The sequence below is a fragment of the Gymnoscopelus microlampas genome, assembly GCF_963454915.1.
Source record: "Gymnoscopelus microlampas genome assembly, chromosome: 21".
NCBI classification, from domain to species: Eukaryota; Metazoa; Chordata; class Actinopteri; order Myctophiformes; family Myctophidae; genus Gymnoscopelus; species Gymnoscopelus microlampas.
In genome coordinates, this window is record NC_139958.1 from 2,287,431 (window position 1) to 2,302,430 (window position 15,000).

General features: G+C 41.3%; 1 protein-coding gene across 1 annotated transcript in view; it reads right to left on the reverse strand.

Moving 5' to 3' along the window:
* The window catches only part of LOC311037327 (tetratricopeptide repeat protein 28-like), a 114,780-nt gene that overhangs the window by 85,641 nt on the left and 14,139 nt on the right, over nucleotides 1–15,000 (reverse strand). Inside the window, exon 3 of the mRNA XM_084046454.1 lies at nucleotides 277–424. Coding sequence (XP_083902580.1) covers nucleotides 277–424 — 148 coding nt within the window. The remainder of the gene's footprint in view (nucleotides 1–276; nucleotides 425–15,000) is intronic.

A 15,000-nucleotide genomic window follows, 5' to 3' on the forward strand; every position in this document is an offset into this window, starting at 1 on the left:
ACTATGTCAAAACCTAACCTTATTCCTATCCTTAACCTCAGTAAAACTATGTCTAAACCTAACCTTATTCCTAACCTTAACCTCAGTAAAACTATGTCTAAACCTAACCTTATTCCTAACCTTAACCTCAGTAAAACGAATAAAAGAATACAAGAACCGCTGGGGGCTGAGCGGTCTGTGGGGAGAATGGGGGTGAGTGTGTTTTGGGGGCGAGCGTTCCGGTAACACTTTTGGGCCCATGTGACTCTGTAAAAAGGAAACAAAAGCCTACAGTACCTCTAAGGGGTGATTTCATGGCTGCCTCCACCATGCCTACCAGCAGCTGGAGGCTCTTGGGGTCCTGGGCCAGACCGGAGGCGAAGGCTGCCAGGGAGTCAGCATGACGACCCAGGTACTGCAGGGCCACGCCCTGACGGAAGTACGCCTGGAGACATGGAGGAGAAGGAGACACACTATGAGGTCCGCGGCCAAATACATATCATTTTGGGGGTCCTTGACATGGAAAAGTTGGAGCACCACTGATATAGAAACATACTGATAGGTTTTAGAAAACATTTTTGTCTCCGCCAGGCCGAAAGGCATGGCGAGAGAGTATGTTTTACCCTCCGTCCGTCCGTCCGTCCGTCCGTCCGTCCGTCCGTCCGTGTGTGTGTGTGTGTGTGTGTGTGTGTGTGTGTGTGTGTGTGTGTGTGTGTGTGTGTGTGTGTGTGTGTGTGTGTGTGTGTGTGTGTGTGTGTGTGTGTGTGTGTGTGTGTGTGTGTGTGTGTGTGTGTGTGTGTGTGTGTGTGTGTGTGTGTGTGTGTGTGTGTGTGTGTGTGTGTGTGTGTGTGTGTGTGTGTGTGTGTGTGTGTGTGTGTGTGTGTGTGTGTGTGTGTGTGTGTGTGTGTGTGTGTGTGTGTGTGTGTGTGTGTGTGTGTGTGTGTGTGTGTGTGTGTGTGTGTGTGTGTGTGTGTGTGTGTGTGTGTGTGTGTGTGTGTGTGTGTGTGTGTGTGTGTGTGTGTGTGTGTGTGTGTGTGTGTGTGTGTCCTGTCCTGTCCGTGTGTTAGCAGCTAATCTCCGGCACCGTTGGCCCGGTCGCTGCGAAACTGTGCACACACACTCCCTGGATGCCAATTCAGAACCTCTGCCTCAAAATTTTAAGAGGGGCCTGTTATAGCGCCACCTGGAGGCCGATTTGTGCAAAACACATTTTTTTATATTACTCCTACAGATTTTATCCAAACGTCATGCAAATCGGTACACAGTATCTCTATAGTCATGTGATCAACACGGATCTGTCCGATTTCTCATATTCTATCCTTTGGCTTCCAAAATGTGCAGGATTGGTCCGTTTTAAATAAAATGCCTCAAATCATGAACGCAGCTTGCGATTTCCGTGAAATTTCACACGCACATTCCCACTAGGCCAAGGAAGAAATGCCACCCTTTTTCACATTGGCGCCACCAGCAGGTCTAATTTAGCAAAACACATTTTTGGAACAAAATGCCTCAAATCATGAATGCAGCGTCCGATTGCCGTGAACGACCTAAGAATAAATTGCACCCTTTTCAAATTGGCCTATTATAGCGCCACCAGGAGGCCAGAATAACCTACCTATACCTTCGTGTATAGATCACATCTACTTGAGCGAAAATGATTTTTATACCAAGGCTGTTTCAGTCCCAATAGGTTGTAGCGATCATAAATCATAATGCTGTAGTAATAGCAAGGAGAAGTAAAATACCCAAAGCCAAACCAAGAGTTGTGTTTAAAAGGTCCTATAGGGGTTTCTCTCAGGAGGCATTCCTGGAGGATGTTAGTAACATATGTTGGTCAAATATTTACAAAGAAAAGGAACCAGATGCAGCATTAGATTGTTTTCTTAAACAGTTTCAACCAGTTATTGATAAGCATGCGCCCATCAGGAAACTGACAGTGAAAACTTATAGAGCGCCATTGCTCGATGATGAATATGGCTCGATGATGAATTAAAAGGCAGTATGTCTGAAAGGAATGAAGCAAAAGAAGTGGCACAAAAGAGTGGTTGTATAGCTGACAAACAGACATACTGCAAACTGAGAAATCATGTCACAAAACTTAACCAAAAGAAAAAGAAACAATACTATGCTGCACAGTTAAGCAGAACAAAAAATGATGGGAAAAAGCTTTGGAGTACACTAAATAACATAATGGGGCGAAATACCACTCCACAACCCACATATATTGAGTGTGGAGGTACCTTTATAACAAAACCTAAAGAAATTGCAAACCACCTGAATGAATATTTTATAAACAAGGTACATAAATTAAGAAATGAGCTACCACATGGAACAGACAACAGCTTGTCTATTTCAAAAATCAAAGATTATATGAAGGATAAGCCCTGTCATTTTGAGTTTAAACAATTAGAAGTGAAAACAGTAGATGAATTAATAAAATTAACATGTAAAGACAAGCAACCAGGGATGGATAACATAGATGACAAACTAATTAGAATGGCAGCAGAATATATTGCACACCCAGTTTGTCACATAATAAATACCAGTTTAAATATGTCAGTCTTTCCACAGGCATGGAAAGAAGCAAAAGTCATCCCACTGCCCAAAGACAGGAAAACATCTTTTAGTGGCCCTAATAGTCGCCCAATAAGCCTGTTACCAGCACTAAGTAAGGTTTTTGAAAAGGCAGTATTCAATCAAATACAGGAATACCTTGAAGTTAATAATGTAATTACAAACTTTCAACATGCTTATAGAAAGGGATATTCTACATGTACCGCTCTAGAGCAAATGACAAATGACTGGTATAAAGATTTGGACAACAAAATGATTTGTGGGGCAGTTTTATTAGATTATTCAGCTGCATTTGATTTAATTGACCACAAGCTCCTTCTTGGAAAGCTGGAATCTTATGGATTTACACCATCTGTTATCACCTGGATGGAAAGCTATTTGAGACACAGAGCACAAAGCGTCTTCTTTAATGGAAGTTTCTCAGATAGCAGGTCTATGGAATGTGGAATTCCTCAAGGGAGTTGCCTCGGTCCACTTATGTATTCCATCTTTACAAACGACTTACCTCTAGTTCTAAAAGATGCCAAATCAACGATGTATGCAGATGATACAACTATATATGCATCTGCAACGACATCTGAAGACTTAAATATCATCTTGAATAATGCGCTGGAAAAAAATGGAAATTGGATACTAGAAAATAAATTGATTCTTAATACACTCAAAACAAAAAGCATGGCATTTGGTTCAACCTATTCTTTAAGGAAAGAGCCAGAGCTCAAACTTTTCATAAATAACAAACCCATTCAGCAAGTAAAGGAAACTAAGCTCCTGGGAATCACCCTTGATAACAAATTGTCCTGGTCAAATCACATAGACGCTGTTGTGAAGAAAATGGGAAGGTCACTGGCAGTGGTAAGGAGATGCAAATCACACTTTACACCTGATCTAATTAAACTGGTAGTAAACACACTTGTTCTTTCGCAGCTCGATTACTGTCAAATAATATGGTCGAACGCCACAAAGAGAGATTTAAATAAACTCCAGTTAGTGCAGAATAAGGCAGCACGGCTAGCCCTCCAATGTCCTTTCAGAACTAGCATCAACACCATGCACTCTGATCTACAATGGCTAAAAGTTGAGGATAAAATCACTGCCACACTGATAATGTCAACATGGAAGGTTTTGCAATCCAAATCCCCAATATACCTGTACAGACAGCTAAAACATCATTTAGAGTCATATACATATGCCACCAGACAGGCAACACAAGGCCGATTCTCACTTCCCAAGGCAAACACAAACTACCCGAAAAGCACAGTAAAATACAGAGAAATGATTACATGGAACTCCTTGCCACTGCCAATAACCAAAATAATACAGAAATCAAGATTAAAAAAACTTATAAAAAAACACCTTGGAACATACTTGTGATGAAATGTAGGCTACTAGATATATATATATACATATATATTTTTTTAAACTGTTTTTAATTAATCTTATGTGTTCCATAGCACAATGTGAATGGATCACATAGCCAAATACATATATTTTTTTCTTTTTATGTTTATGATTTGTTTCTGTTTGTTGCTTTTTGTTTTTGTTTTGTTTTTTCCTTTTTGTAATTGGTTTTTAAATGTATGACACATGTTTGTAAAATGTATTGTTTTTAGATGCGGACCCCAGGAAGACTACCGGTGCTTCAGGGCACAGCTAATGGGGATCCTTATAAATAAACAAATAAACAAATAAACCTGACCTGGCGGAGACCTGTGCTCCGAAGAGCCCTTTTCTAGTTAGATATGTATTTGGCCGCGGAACCCCATCTCTAAATGTTTTGTTCCAGGGACCCCCCCCTCCCCCCCAGAAGCAAAGATTTGAGTTACAAATGTTCTCTTTAAAATATATATGGTTGTACAACGCAGAGACCCTGTAACATGCAGGACTCTTCACATTCATACTCCTTTGGGCTTGATCCCCTACATTGCGCTGAACCACCTCCCGAAAACCATGGAGTCTAGGCAATGGGGACCAGGGGTCTTCAACAGGGAGTCCGGGACCCCTAGGGGGTCCTCAAAGTTACTACAAGGGGGGGGCGCCAAATCTTTGTGTGATAGAAGAACTCAAGCCAAAAATAGCAGAACTTTGCCCGAAAATAGCAGATCTACAAGCTCACAGCGCCTCACGCTGCGAGGATATTTTTCACGATCCCCACCTCTTTTTTAAGGGCTGTACTGCCTCAATACCCTGAAACCTTAAATAACAGACTTCATGTCCCACCGCATTAAAATGTCTAGCCACGGGCCATTTTTCATCCTTGTTCCTAATATTACTTTTATGTTCTGAAATTCTATCTTTAAGTTCTCTATTGGTTTTACCCACATAACAAAAGGCCACAAGGGCATTTTAGCAGATAGACCACAAACTTAGTTTTACAGGTGATGATGCTTTTAACATATTTTTTTCCCCTGAATGTGGATGTAATACATGATTACCTCTGATCATTGCATTGCAATGAACACAGTTAAAACACGGGAACTCGGGAAGTTGCCCGTAGGCAAATCGGACATAAAATGTTGTGGTGGAACCTGACAGTCTGCTCTCACTAAGGAGATTCTTAATATCAATGCACAAAGGGGAAAGGGTTGTGGACAAAACTATCTTTGACTGCCCTGCACGAGCAGACTGCCCTCCCTCTGCCCCTGGTCCATGTCTGCTTATTATAAGCGTCTTTGGCCTTGTTTTTCTGTACAGTTGTGAGTTGTGGTTTTTTGGGCTTGTTATTAAAATGTAGTTACTAATTTGGGCTTACTCAAACATGTTCATGTCAAACCCCCCCAAATGAATATGCTTTTGTCCGTGGACCCCCATCTGGAACTATGTTGTGCTCCCGTGCCAGATTTGTGTTGATAGTTTCAAAAATATTCCACATTTTGCCCTTTTTTCGCCCCAATATGTTTTTGATCTACAAGCTCACAACCCGTCACATCGCGACGGGTTGTAGACCGGCTATTTTCAAATAGCCGATGTATATAGCTTTGAAGTGCTCGTGTGGCCTATATATAGTCGCTTCTTTTGTGCTTGTTTTCAAAGACCTGGTGGCTTGTTTCTCTCGCAAAACCTGACAACTCTGGTCCAGGCTACAAGGCAGAGGAGTGGAGCAGCCATGTGACATATGGGTATAGGCAGGCACACCACCTGTCTCTCTATAGGCTACACCTCTACTTAACACTGTCGCATACAAAACTGCTCTAATGCTGGAAATCCACACACAAAACAAAGAGTTATTCGAGCACAATGAGCACAACGTAATTTGATAGAGATACTGTATGTTGAGAAGACAATAGGGGGGGGAGGAGGAGGAGGGCAGGTTTCACTGCAACCTGGCAACCAGGAACTCTGTTGAGACAATACAGTATATACAGTCTACTCTTTATAATCTACAATAAATGAGAGTAGAATACAGTATGTATGTATGATTTTGTTGTTTCTCAAATCCCACACTTAATCCTCCTCCATTTCAAGACCACCATAAACCAAAAACTGAGGGAAGGCACGACGAGAAAAGACAGTTCACTATCATTATGTTGTTGTTTTTTCTTACATTTTTAGCCCATGATTTTGTAACCCATTTTTTCACCCAGTGCCAAATGTCCAAGTCAGTGGTTTTCAACCTTTTTCGCGTCAGGGACCCCCAAATTGACACATATTAGCCCGCGGACCCCCATTTGAAAAGATATGCCAGGGACTCAACCATTTTGATTTATTGGGGGTCCCAATCTACACAGTATCATCATCATTAGTGTTCATTTAACTCTGAGAGTGTACAAATGGAACCAAATGGACCCTAACGGGTCCATTTGGTTCCATTTGTACACTCTCAGAGTTACAGACACATAAGGGTCAATTTGGTTTCTAACTATCAATTTGGCTGGGGATCCCCTGGAACCCCCTCAAGGACCACAGGTGGTCCCCGGACCACTGGTTGAGAACCACTGGTCTAAGTAATCCTGGGCGCTACACTCCCTCTGCCAGCCTAGGGAGAGGGAGCCTAGAGCCGAGCCCATGCCTCCTTCAATGCATGAGAGGTTGCAATTAAGCCTTCTTATCACCTGACAGGGGAGAGTTTTATTACGGTTAGATGGTGGTTCCTTCTGCACAGCCACGACCCTCATTCCAAAGAACCTTCTCATGTCAGGGACCCCCTCATTGATATGTATTTGGCAGCGAAAACCCCGCGGCCAAAATAAAAAATAAAATAGAAATAAAGTCGCAGATGTACAAGCTCACAGCGCGTCACAAAGCGACTTGTACATCTGCTATAGAGTACAGAGGTCCTGACGTCACTCGTTCATCCCCTGGGTCGTAAAGTCATTTCTCTATGGAGAATAACATTGGGTCATCTTAGAATCGTCTCATATAAGAATTGTGGTCCAGAAATAAACAAACTGTCTCTGCGATATTGTCAGGGAGGAGGTTCTGTATCGTTTATGATAGTCAGTCACTTATATTTGATACAGTCTGTTTCTGGTGAAAATATAATATAATACACTTTATTTATATAGCACTTTTCAAAACAGGTTTACAAAGTGCTTAACAATACAAATACAATACATTTACAGGGAATATAAAAACAATTCAGTGATGGGACATTTACAAACAAAGGAACCATACAAAAATAATAACATCAAAAATAAGACTGAAAGCAGAGAAATAGCTGACTAATTCCTTCTAGGTAAAGGCCGTTCTAAAGTAATGGGTTTTTAAAAGGTTTTTAAAGGTGGGCACCGAAGTGGCCTGTCTAATATGCAGGGGGAGTTGGTTCCACAGAAATGGAGCCCTCGCAGCAAATGCCCTGTCACCTTCTGTCACAAGGTTTGTCTGGGGGGGGTCTAGTAAAAGTTTGTGTGCTGATCTGAGATTGCGGGTGGGTTTGTGGGGAGACAGGAGGTCAAAAATATAAATAGGAGCAAGTCCGTTCAGAGCTTTAAAAACGAACAATACAATTTTAAAATCAATTCTGAACGCCACTGGTAGCCAGTGCAGTGAAGCAAGAACCGGGGTGATGTAATTTATTCGGCGGAAGTAACATTATGGTTTTCTCACCGTCAGTTGATGCTTCATATCCATAAGAGTCAAACCACCGCGGGGTCACTTGTTTATTTTTGGAACACAGTTCTTATTTGACGCGATATTAAACACGTCTATGGGGATTCAGAACGGGGGGGAAACCGTGACCCAGGTAGGATGTGTAAATGACGTCAGAATTCGGTGCTCTATTGCTGCTGTGAATAGCCAGGGGATGAAGTGGTTAAAATGATAGTGATGCTATATCAACTCATTTTCCCAGGAACCCCCATAAGGACCCCACTTTCAGGACCACTGCTGTAGCCGTTTATAGTTCACATGATAAACCAGTGAGTTGTAAAGTATAAAGACATTACTAAATCATTACTAAATCTACCCAGAAGGCCAGTCAGTCCCCAGGAGGAGGAAAGGCTGATTTACAGAAACAAGTCTCTCATTGTAAAAACGCTCCTGGTTATTAAGGCCAATTATCAGGGTTATTAAGGTCAATTATCAGGGTTATTTAAGGTTACATGTACCAACCAGGCCTCTCTAGAGAACAGCTTATTATTATAACCCTTACTCACGACACAAGAATGAATGTGGTGGGAAAAGTACTCACATTTCTTACTTAAGTAAAAGTATCAAGACTGCATTGTAGAGATACTCTGTTACAAGTAAAAGTCCGGAATTACAAATGCACTTAAAAGTACCAAAAGTAAAGAATACTAAGAATGTCCCGTTTCACAAGTTATCATAATGTCTAAAATGTATAAACATCTTTTGAAAATAGCAGATCTACAAGCTCACAACGTAGTGGAGTAAAAGTACAATATTTGTCACTGAGATGTAGTGGAGTAAAAGTAAGTATTGAACATTTGAAATACTAAAAAAAAAAAATTAAAACTAGTAAAAAAATCCTCAAAATGGTACTTAAGTACAATACTTTAGTAAATATACTTAGTTACTTTACACCACTGGTGCTTTTCATTGAAGGCAGTCATGATTCAAACAGGCTTTTATAAAGACTAAGCAGGGCTGTGGTGATGAGCCAGCATTATGTTCCCACACAGCTAAACAAGTGACAAACACACACACTTCTAACAAACACACAGCTAAACAAGTGACAAACACACACACTTCTAACAAACACACAGCTAAACAAGTGACAAACAAACACACTTCTAACACACACACAGCTAAACAAGTGACAAACAAACACACTTCTAACACACACACAGCTAAACAAGTGACAAACAAACACACTTCTAACACACACACAGCTAAACAAGTGACAAACAAACACACTTCTAACACACACACAGCTAAACAAGTGACAAACAAACACACTTCTAACACACACACAGCTAAACAAGTGACAAACAAACACACTTCTAACAAACACACAGCTAAACAAGTGACAAACAAACACACTTCTAACACACACACAGCTAAACAAGTGACAAACAAACACACTTCTAACAAACACACTTCTAACAAACACACACAGCTAAACAAGTGACATACAAACACACTTCTAACAAACACACAGCTAAACAAGTGACAAACAAACACACTTCTAACAAACACACAGCTAAACAAGTGACAAACAAACACACTTCTAACACACACACAGCTAAACAAGTGACAAACAAACACACTTCTAACACACACACAGCTAAACAAGTGACAAACAAACACACTTCTAACAAACACACTTCTAACAAACACACACAGCTAAACAAGTGACAAACAAACACACTTCTAACAAACACACAGCTAAACAAGTGACAAACAAACACACTTCTAACAAACACACAGCTAAACAAGTGACAAACAAACACACTTCTAACAAACACACAGCTAAACAAGTGAGAAACAAACACACTTCTAACAAACGCGCACGCACGCACGCACGCACACACACACACACACACACACACACACACACACACACACACACACACACACACACACACACACACACACACACACACACACACACACACACACACACGTGAGTGTGTGTGAGAGAAAGAAAGAGAGAGAGAAGGAGAGGGGGAGAGAGGGAGATGAAGACAGTGTAAGAACAAGAGAGAAATAAAGGACACAGACAGATAGACAGAGAGAGTGACGCCCATTGCTGCCTTTTGTGTTTATAAATATATTAACCACTTTGAATACAGGTTGAAATCAAACCAAAGCTGCGAACACTAATGTTAGGCACGTTTTTGAACGTTAATGTCACGGCTTTCATGAATGTAATTAAGGAATAATGTAATTGTTTTTGTACTTGTTTAGATTAGAGCTTCATGCATGTCCTTTTTGTAACAGAATGTTTTACTAGGTAGATATTTGTATAGAAAGGTCTAACCAGGGACTGGGATCGCAAATTAGCCTCAGCTATAAACCCCTTATACAAATGCAACGGTTTCATGTTTTTATAACTTGATTCATTGTTTTTTCTATTGGCCCTGTCAAATAAAAACTCCCCCCCCCCCCCCCCAGAAACACCAGATCTCAAAAGTGTCCTTCAGTATATACTATAGATCATTGGTTCTCAAAGTGGGCTCCGGGGACCCCCAGGGGTCCTTGGGGGGGTTCCAGGGGGTCCCCAGCAAAATGTATTAATATAGCATCACAATAATGTTAACCTTTTATACTTAAGCTATTCAAAAATAGCAGATCTACAAGCTCATAGCGCGGCACCGAGTGCCGCGCTATGAGCTTGTAGATCTGCTATTTTTGAAAAATAATTTGCGCAAATCTTTGAATATATATATATTTTTAAAGCGAACATTTGTAACTCAAATCTTTGCTTCTGGGGCGGTCCCTGGAACAACATATTTGAGAAAGGGGTCCACGGCCAAATTCATATCATTTTGGGGGTCCTTGGCATGAAACATTTTGAGAACCACTGCTATAGATTACATGTAGTTAAGTTACTTTTCCAGCCCCCCCCCTGCAGCACAATACGACATAAAAGCCAGGCATGCATCAGATTCAGGAGTAGGCAACCATTGGCATAAGGAAGGGTGATCACTGTCTGACACACTGGCATAAGGAAGGGTGATCACTGTCTGACACACTGGCATAAGGAAGGATCACTGTCTGTCATAAGTGTGAGAGAGAGAGAGAGAGAGGATTTCTTTTCAATAAGACGTGATGTTTTCCAGGTACGCAAACTCTGAACTCTGACTGAAGAACAAGACGAGTGGCTGTCTGGGAGATTCCTCTGAGTTTCATCACCATTAAAACGTCCTGATGTGATAGAGAATGATGTATATCATTGGTTCTCAAAAGTGGGGTCCGAGGACCCCCAGGGGTACTTGAGGGGGTTCCAGGGGGTCCCCAGCTAAATGATGGACAGGGACCAAATGGACCCTTATGGGTCTGTAACTCAGAGAGTGTACAAATGGAACCAAATGGACCCGTTAGGGTCCATTTGGTTCCATTTGAGTTTAATTAACATTGATTTTACAATATGAATTGGGGTCCCAGAGACATACATGCCATTAAATGGGGGTCCGTAGCCTAATGCATGTCAAACTGGGGGGTCCTTGTAATTAAAATGGTTGAAAATCACTGCTAGAAAGCCGTAAAAATCTTCTATTATGGGGGTCCCTGGCATATCTTTTCAAATGGGGGTCCACGGTCTAATAAGTGTCTATTTGGGGGTCCTTGGCACGAAAAAGTTTGAGAACCACTGATGTATATGGACAGAATGATGTATATGGACAGCCAAAATATGTGTTAAAATTCATTTTACAAAGATATCTAAAATAACTGATTATCATCAAACTAGAAACATGGCACTTCATGTCAAAAGAGGTTGGGACCACCTCACTGTGTAATGATAAGCCCCCTGGTGGAACAAGGGGGGATTTCATGACTAGCATTGCTATTCCAATGTGTCAGTTAAAGTGCTTAAACTCTAATGTTGATAAAACACTAGAGATCTTTCCTTATCGCTTCCTGTTCTTCTGAGCTCTGAATAATACATACATGTGTTTATTCACAACATGTAGACTAAAGTGAAGCATATTACGTCACGCATTCGGCTAGAACTTGTTAATAAGCTATTAAGGTGCACACGTATAAAGAAGTACTATTGAAGCCTAAAGACTACTGTAAATATAAGCTATAGAAAGCTTTAATTACCTTCTTCCGGGGCTGCCATTTCATCATAGTTGTGACCCAAACGTGTCCAGCTCTCTCTCTCTCTCTCTCTCTCTCTCTCTCTCTCTCTCTCTCTCTCTCTGACTCTGAACACCATTAGCAACAATACCCCCCCCCCCCCCCCCGGCTTGGCACTTGATATGACAGCGGCTGAGCGATTCGCTCTCTTTCACTCCCTCTGTGTCTCTCTCCCCCTCTGTGTGTGTGTGTGTGTGTGTGTGTGTGTGTGTGTGTGTGTGTGTGTGTGTGTGTGTATGTGTGTGTGTGTGTGTGTGTGTGTGTGTGTGTGTGTGTGTGTGTGTGTGTGTGTGTGTGTGTCTCTCTCTCTCTCCCTCTCTCTCTCTCATCAGACATTTAAAGAATGCACAACAAATGTAACCAAATGGATTTGTCGTCAAATCAGCTCTCCCTCTCTCTCTCTCTCTCTCTCTCTCTCTCTCCCTCTCTCTCTCTCTCTCTCTCTCTCTCTCTCCCTCCCTCTCTCTCTCTCCTTCTCTCTGGAACAAAACAAACTAAACTAGACAAAGTGCTTCGGTAGTTATTGTGGGACAGCAATGTTCGAAATTCGGATGGGATGTGAAAAAGTCAGATGGATCCGTCTTGATCACATGACTATAGAGATAATGTGTATCGACTTGCGTGATGTTTGGACAACATTTGTAGGAGTAAATGCTTCGCAAAAATCTGCCTCCTGATGGCGCTATAAAAAGCCAATGTTAAAAGGTTGGCATTTGTTCCTCAACGTAGCGCAAATGTGTGTGCAAAATTTCACAGCAATCCATCGGCGCTATAACAGGCCCATGTGAAAAATGTGGGGCAAAGGTTCTGTAATTGGCATCCAGGGAGTGTGTGTGCACAGTTTCACTGCGATCGGCCCAACGGTGCCGGAGATTAGCTGCTCACAGACGGAACCACACGCACACACACACGGACGCACGGATGCATAACATTGTCTCTGCCATGCCTTACGGCCTGGCAGAGACAATAATTGCATTTTCTGTCAGAAATAGTTCTACATCCATTTAGCTTGGTATAAACTTTTGAAAGTTAACAGCAGTATTTCAATGTGTTGCATTCACTTGGTATAAAACCTTAGCGACAAATAGCAGCAATTTATTCAAATCTAATTAAAGGTAGTTGCTCTGTTCGTACAGTATTCCTATAGTCTCTCTCTCTCTTTATCTCTCTCTCGTGAGCACGCACGCACGCACGCACGCACGCACGCACGCACGCACACACACACACACACACACACACACACACACACACACACACACACACACACACACACACACACACACACACACACACACACACACACACACACACACACACACACACACACACACACACACACACACACACACACACACAGTACAGTACAGTGAACCTATGTGTGTGTGTGTGTGTGTGTGTGTGTGTGTGTGTGTGTGTGTGTGTGTGTGTGTGTGTGTGTGTGTGTGTGTGTGTGTGTGTGTGTGCGCGTGTGTGTTTTGCCAGGCCTCATGTGACGTCACGCATTTCCAACAGTAAAACAAAAGGCTTTGGTTTGTTGTAACAAGTGGATGCTGCCCTCTAGTGGCCGTGTAGGTTGAGTATCTACTGTGCTATGTATCCACACGTTTCCTAGAGCAGTGGTTCTCAAACTATTCAGGCCGTGGACCACCAAAAAAATAATCATATTTGAACCGTTACTGGGGACCCCCAAAATGAATCATATTTGAACTGGGGACCCCCCAACCCTGACCAGCACTTGGAATTGTAGGAGTTGAGGGGTTACATTTTGTTCCTCGGCTCCACACAGATAAATATCGTGTGCTGATCTACAAGCTTGGCGTTGTGAGCTTGTAGATCAGTTATTTTCCACAATGTCTGCCTCTTTCTTATAATATAATAACCAATATTTGACCAGTTTTTATTGTATGGTTTGTAGATTACTTTTGATGCAGTAATGGTCTTTTTCTTTTCTTTTTTCTTTTCTTGGAGGTCAAAAGGTCTTTAAAATTGTCACTTCACTGTCATCTGGCTGGGGACCCCTGGGGGTCCCGACCCGCAGGTTGAGAACCACTGTCCCAAGGGAGATTATACTGGGGAAAAGGTGGTAGATTTAGGGGGTCAAAAAAAAATGTAATTTCTGTTTGGCCTTTTAGGCTTCCTAATCAAAACCTGCACAGGGCAGACGTGACAAATAACTAATATATACAAAGAAACTATTGACATATTTATACGTGTAAAAATAGCAGAAATAGCAGATCTACAAGCTTACAACGCGTCCTAAGTAAAAGTACAAAAGTATTGGTATCAAAATGTTCTAAAAGTATCAGAATGTTTGAAAATAGCCGATCTACAAGCTCACAAAACGTTGCATCGCGACGCGTTGTGAGCTTGTAGATCGGCTCCACGGTATTAAATAGAGCTAAAGTGGTTACTGTATGTTTTATAATGTAATAATTTATATCTGCAAAGTAACTAGTAACTAAAGTTTTCAAATAATTGTAGAGGAGTAAAAAGTACAATATTTGCCGAAGTAAAAGTATAGGCAATTGGAAATACTCTGGTAAAGTCAAAGTACCTCAACATTGTACTTAAGTACAGTACTTGAGTAAATGTAATTATTTTTACAGCACTGGTCAACATGCAGCCTGCCGCTCATGTTGGAGTCAGCGTCTGCACAGCACATTGTAACATCATCATTAAACCACTGAACCACAACAACATGTTTAAACGTTGTAACATCATCATTAAACCACTGAACCACAACAACATGTTTAAACGTTGTAACATCATCATTAAACCACTGAACCACAACAACATGTTTAAACGTTGTAACATCATCATTAAACCACTGAACCACAACAACATGTTTAAACGTTGTAACATCATCATTAAACCACTGAACCACAACAACATGTTTAAACGTTGTAACATCATCATTAAAGGCATTGTAGGGAACATTAAGCCTAAATTTAAAAAATATTTATATATATATTTTTTGCATTTTTTCCCCTCTATCAGCCACTATATAATGATGCTGGGGTGTTTTCCTGCATTGAAACACAGTCCTCTTTCTGAAAACCCTATTTTCCCTATTGTTGTTGTTGTTGTTATATTTGTCCGGTACGTAAGGAAGTCTATGGAAGTCTATGGAGGCATCATCCCCTGGTGGCCGGGAAACGAACTGCACAAACAATAACAATGAGGGAAAATAGGGTTTTCAGAAAGAGTACTGTGTTTCAAAACACCCCAGCATCATTATATAGT